The sequence below is a fragment of the Rhopilema esculentum genome, chromosome 9 (genome assembly GCF_057945365.1).
Source record: "Rhopilema esculentum isolate cy_ngs chromosome 9, ASM5794536v1, whole genome shotgun sequence".
Lineage (NCBI taxonomy): Eukaryota > Metazoa > Cnidaria > Scyphozoa > Rhizostomeae > Rhizostomatidae > Rhopilema > Rhopilema esculentum.
Genome location: NC_142823.1, coordinates 3,706,095 through 3,712,094, shown reverse-complemented (window position 1 = coordinate 3,712,094; position 6,000 = coordinate 3,706,095). Strand labels below are relative to the sequence as shown.

At 32.7% G+C, this 6,000-nt stretch overlaps 1 protein-coding gene across 1 annotated transcript; it reads left to right on the top strand.

The window, feature by feature from the left end:
- Positions 1-702: 702 nt before the first annotated feature.
- Positions 703-4,594, top strand: LOC135688942 (ribonuclease H1). Its single transcript, XM_065206010.2, has 8 exons — positions 703-910; positions 1,360-1,447; positions 2,064-2,124; positions 2,410-2,536; positions 2,694-2,748; positions 3,372-3,456; positions 3,629-3,753; positions 4,281-4,594. The coding sequence occupies exons 1-8, from the start codon at positions 816-818 to the stop codon at positions 4,365-4,367; spliced, it is 723 nt and encodes a 240-aa protein (XP_065062082.2). The 5' UTR covers positions 703-815; the 3' UTR covers positions 4,368-4,594.
- The last annotated feature ends 1,406 nt before the right edge of the window (positions 4,595-6,000 follow it).

Sequence of the window (6,000 nt, the reverse complement as noted above, 5' to 3'; positions counted from 1 at the left end):
TATTTACCATGACTCAATGCCTTTAAGAATATTCCAAGCTTTCTCTTCCGCTCATTTTGCATCTTCTTGGAACTTAGTCTGTGTTTTAAACATCGACCAAACGTCATAAAAATATTCGCAACCTCGTTTGTACGCTATTGTGAAAAGGAGAGATAAAAGTGATCTGTTTATTGTTTATCGCGTTAATTTCATGTTTGTTGTACTAATTCAATTTGTATAAACTGCCTGATTTGAAAAGGTATCATGGTAATGACCTTTATCTCGTAACTAAGACTGTTTTTTATTTCAAATCGAGAACAGGAAGTTTTTTATCTTGCTCATCAAGCAGCATGCTTTAGTTTCGCGCTAATCACAGAAAGGGTCCGACTAAACGACCCAGGATACGTTTCGATAAAAATTTTTCAAATAACTGAGAAAAACTTTAGTGTTTCAAAGCAAGCCAAAAGTAAACAACTCATAATAGAGATGAACAGTTAAATATCAAATTTCTGCCCGCAGCTTGTGGGCTTTTCTTGTTGCGGTTTGCTTAGATCATTTACTCCAATGAATATTATAAAGTCTTCTTGTTCTTTTGCAACAACGACACTATAAAGTTCTTGATAAACAATTCCGATTCATATTTCACAGAAGAATCTTTTCATAAAATCGACACATGTCACACGTGCGACAAGATGTCACATCCGGATGTCTTTTCTTGCCATAAACATCTGTATGTAAACGAGGTTATATACAAATATGGCGGGAATAGGCCTATAAATTCGAAGGATAAAATGAATGTTAGTTTGTTTGGCAGTTTATGTCGTAGAGAGCAGTAGATGGTCAGAAGGCGGCTAATAACCTTAACATCTTCGGTTTTAAGAATGTTTTATGCTGTCAAATCTGGTCGTCAGTGTGGTATTTATAAGACATGGTAAGGCTAAGCATTCAATTCTAGAACAATTGTAGTACTTTTTTCAAGTTCCATTTTTTGAGTTGTTTGACGTTATTTAATATTTTGGTACCAGCAACTAATATCCTGTAAAGGAGTTCTCTCTAGGTAAAAAAATCAGTACACTAATGATGAAAACAAAATTTTGGAGTTTTCTTTATAATAAAAATACCATTTTGATTAAACAGCAGTTTCCGACTTCATATTGAAGTTATCTACAATTAAGCAAGTATACTTTTCGTTGCTTCCAACCTTTGTAAATAAATAAGTAGCAAATTATTAGAAATCCATTTATGCGAGACCAAAGTTTCTGATCAAAAGGACCATTGTTATTCACTATGACTAAATGCAATTTTAGTCGTGGACAGAGGAGAAACGAATGACATGAATTGTGTAGGTGCAGGAAAGCTTAAGTCTTTTGATTTTTTTAGGGATGAATGTAAACAGCAGGTAAATGGCTTCAAAGGTGCAAGATTCAAGAAATTTAAAACAAGGAATGAAGCACTTGATTTTATGAGGGTTAGTAAAAAGTTGTAATCCTTTTTGCATGCCTTAAAAATAGCTCCATTTTAGAACCTTGATTTTTTTAACTGTGGAAACTAAATAAAGTTCAACCAAAATCTTTGTGATATAATATATTCCATATATCAATTGCAGAAATCTTGATAACCTTACTCAAATGCCTTTCTTGAGTACTAAGCTCTACCATGGTATGAATAAACAGAGAAAAATTAAATTTGTATGATCAGTGTAATATACTTGCATATAGTCTACCAAAGGAGTATCAAGAAACCTTCTGCTCACTGGCAAACTTTATATCATCCCCTAGATCAGAGACTTCCTTTAACTTGGGTTGCATACAAATTTTGTAAAGTGTATACTCTTAGCTTATATCATCCACACTTGAACTTCAAGGATTTTGTTATTATCAGTAAAAACCACAACATTGTGCCTGTAGCCTATCATGACCCCTTTGCAGCTTGCCCCTCAACAAGGCAATCTATGTTTACCCCAAATTATACATGTTTTCTTACATAACAACTAGCAGACTGGCTTCAGTTTCAAATTTTTCTGATCAAGCATTGATGGGAGCACAATCTCTTATTTCAAATACTGTGTTTATTGAATCTACTAGGGAAAGTCTACAGGTATCATTCCAAAGAGAAAGGCCTCTGGGTTGGTAGCCAAGGTCAATGGTATGTGTACATATACATCCTTTTTGTTCATCTTTCACAAGATCAAATTATCTTAGTTACATTTGACTCATTATTTTCATTAGAACATTTAGCAATCATTTGGCTCAGAGTATTCCTATTGAATAATAATCTTCAATTTAAATTGTATTTTCAATTATGGGTGTGTTCAGTCGATTTGGATTTCCTTAATAGCTGTACAGTTTAATGTGCAATGAATTTAATTGAATATGCTTAGTAATTGACTCTCAAAATCTTCTTCAATTAACATCATTTCTTTTGTTTTAGGCTTAATTACAACATCAACACCACACTCTAGCATTCCTGTTGTATATACAGATGGTGGTTGCTTCAATAATGGAAAAGGAAATGCCAGTGCAGGAATTGGAGTTTACTGGGGGAGAGATGATAAAAGGTAAAAACTTTACTTCATGATATTTTATAGACTGTTTATTAATCCTGAATTGATAATCAAAGTTAATCTGCTGGATTTCTTAACAATCAATTTCAAATGCAAACTTTATATTTGAAGTTTTCCATGGCTAAATAGCTCTTACTTTATTGTCTTTTAGAAATTTGTCAGAAAGATTGGAGGGTCTTCAAACCAACCAAAGAGCTGAACTAAATGTAAGAGTTACTGCCTTTGGTAATTAGAAGGTGTGATGACTTTCAGGATATGAGCAAGGCATGTCATGTAAACTTACAAGTATGTGCAAAAAGTAAGCTTTCTGATTCTGGTGATTTGAGACTCTGGTATGCAGTGAAAGTAACTTGTAAAAATGTAGTTTTGTCTATAACACAAGGAAGTGGTCCTGCAAAATTGCTTGTTTTGCATATTGGATCCTCATTGTGCTCCTGTTAAAATCAAACTGACCTGCTTTGCTAATTTAATGTATTTTTAGTATTTGACTTCCATAGGCATCTTTTCAATGACAGGAAACTTTGTCCCTTGTTTTGAGGTCTCATTTAATCAGTTCAAGACAAAGTTTCGCATAATATGACTCTTTTGTGCAATAAAAATCTAGGAACCTGACACATATACATTTAGATTAAATTGTAAGCAGAGAAGGCTACCAGAGGATACCTTTAAATAAGATGCCCATGTTTATTGTGAAAAGACATGTAGCTTTTGATTAAATAGAGATACTACCAGTCTTTTGTGTGTTCAGTTCGGTTATGACTTAAATTTTAATCAAATGTTTTAATCAGTTGTTTTGTTCCCTAAAAGATAATTTCATTATTTGTTGCAGGCTGCAATCAGAGCCCTTGAACAAGCTGTGAAAAATAACATGAATGAGCTAGAGATTCGGACAGATAGCATGTATACAATAAATTGTATGTTTTCAGCTACATAGTATGTGTTTCGTTTGTAGAGACTTGTCTGCAATGTGTTTTTTGCAAAACTTAGCACACCTTGAATTCCTTCTAATGAATAGATATTATTTTAAACAATTTCTGGAAAGATTGCTCTTGCTTATATGTGAGAGACTGCTATTTAATTTTCAAGGCGTTTCTAAGTGGATACAGGCATGGAAGAAAAACGGCTGGAAATCGGCTGCAGGAAGCAATGTAAAGAACCAAGAAGATATTAAAAGATTGGATGACTTGTGCCAAAAAGTGCGGGTGAATTGGGTAGGTCATATTGATCATGAATTTGAAATTCATGCCAAACTGACATCATTAAACATGAGAGACTAAATTACCTAGATCACCACTATTCCCATTATTTTATAGAAGCAAGTGGTTCTTGAAAGGCTGTTAGTCATAAGTTGGAGAAAAACAGAACTGTGAAAGCCTTTCTTTCTTCCTATTTGTGGGTATAGAGTGGTGTTTTACATTCACAAAGAAATATAGAATTTGAAGTCCTCTCAGTTCATAATTAATTTTTTCTAGAGCTTTGCTACCGATGGCTATGAATGGTATAGAATTGAATGCAGAATCACTATTTTACTCAACTTATCATTGTTTTGCACAAAGAAAAACAATTTTTCAGGGTCACCTTGTTGCAAAGATAATAATTGTTTGCTCAACTATCTATAGACAAATAGGACGGCAATAAAAGATTTAGTCTTTATCTTATTAATATAAAATTATTAATAATAAATTAACATGACAAGGTTTGTTTACATGTGTTTGAAGCCTTTCTTTATTTTTCAAAGATTCATGTAAGAGGTCATCAAGGAGAACCTGGCAATGAAGAAGCTGATCGATTATCAAAGGAGGGTGCAAGCATGGCCATGTTATGACTCCATTTCACATTATTTTGTTAATATATAGACATTGTGTAAATTAGCTGTCATACTTTTGACAGATAAAATAAGACAACTGGACATTTCTATTTTTTGAAAATCTTCCTGTATCATTCATATAAATCTTTGTTGTTTAGCTTGTCAATATGTCTAAAATGCTTGTTTATTCCTTAGACAATTAAATTTTTATATGATATATGATATATGTTTGCCCCATTTATGAACGATAGGCAAATTCTACGAAGTTTTCAATATAGAAACTGAAGCATCATGTGGTGCTTTTTATCACTGAATTACCCACATATTACAGTGGAAATACTTTCCTGGTGTACTAAAAAAGTGTTTACTACAGCAAAATGACTAGATATAGAAAACTTACCCAGGATGGAAAGCGCTCCAAAGCATCTATTGTATGTTCTCCTGATTTTATAATAGATAAAATTATTCTATGTACCGTGGTCAAATGCATAAAACAAGCTTGACGGAGTGCAGCAAAATTGGTGCAACCAAATGGCCTTGGATTTACCATATATTCAAAGAATTTAACACGATACCATGAGATTGTGGGTGAAAACTGGAATGCACACGCTGGCGTGAAGTCAAAACCAAAGCCTAAAAAAGTTTGCAGGCACCTAGGTCATCCCTACGAAGAGAAAAACAAACTTTAAAACAATCGTTATTATAATATGGTCTACATTTAGAAAAATTTCTAGTTCATATTTTGTGAAAGAAGAACTTAGTCATTTTTAAGAAAAAAAATCCGTGTCCCAGGACCAGTGAAAAAAACCCAAAAATGTCCTAGGCTTTAAGTAACCAAAAAACTATCAAATAACTTTTTATAGTCATTTGAAAACATTTTGGTGAGCTTAGAATTGATATCTGAAAGAAAAAATTCGTGTATGCTAAAAAAATTATGACCCATTACCTAGAAAAAGAAGAAAAAAAGATTTCAAACATTGACAAGAATAAATTTTCATTCCAAACAACCGAAAAAGATTGACTTTATGTACAGAACACCATTCAAAGTGTTCTTCAAGTGTTTTAGATGAATTTCTAGGTTTAAATCATTTCCTGTAAAAATGTTCAAAATGTAAAAATTTTGCAAAAATTTTCACTCGAAACAACCTGAAATACTTCAGAATAGGTTCAGAACACCATTCGGAGAGTTCTCGATGAATTTCTACGTCATATGTGGAAATAAGAAAAAAGTCATTTTTCAAAAGATCTGTGACCCCGCATGTAAAATAACTTCAAAGTGAAGAAATTTGGAAATTTTTTTACTCGAAACAATCTGAAATGCTTGAAAAGAAGTTCGGAACACCACTTGTAATGTTTTCGACAAATTTCTAGATTTTATGTGAAAAAAGTACTCAGTCATTTTTAAAAAATCTGTGTCCCCGGACCTGTAAAAAACATCAAAACTAAAAAAATTTTCCAAAAAAAATTTGTTCACTCCAAGCAACCTGAAATGTTTGGAAATACGTTCAGAACAATATTGGAAGAGCTTTTTATGAATTGCTAGGTCATATGTGGAAAGAAGAGCTTAAGTCATCAAAATCATTTTTCAAAAAAATCTCTGACCACGGACCTGTAAAAACCTTCAAAAATGTGAAAATTTGGCAAAGAAATC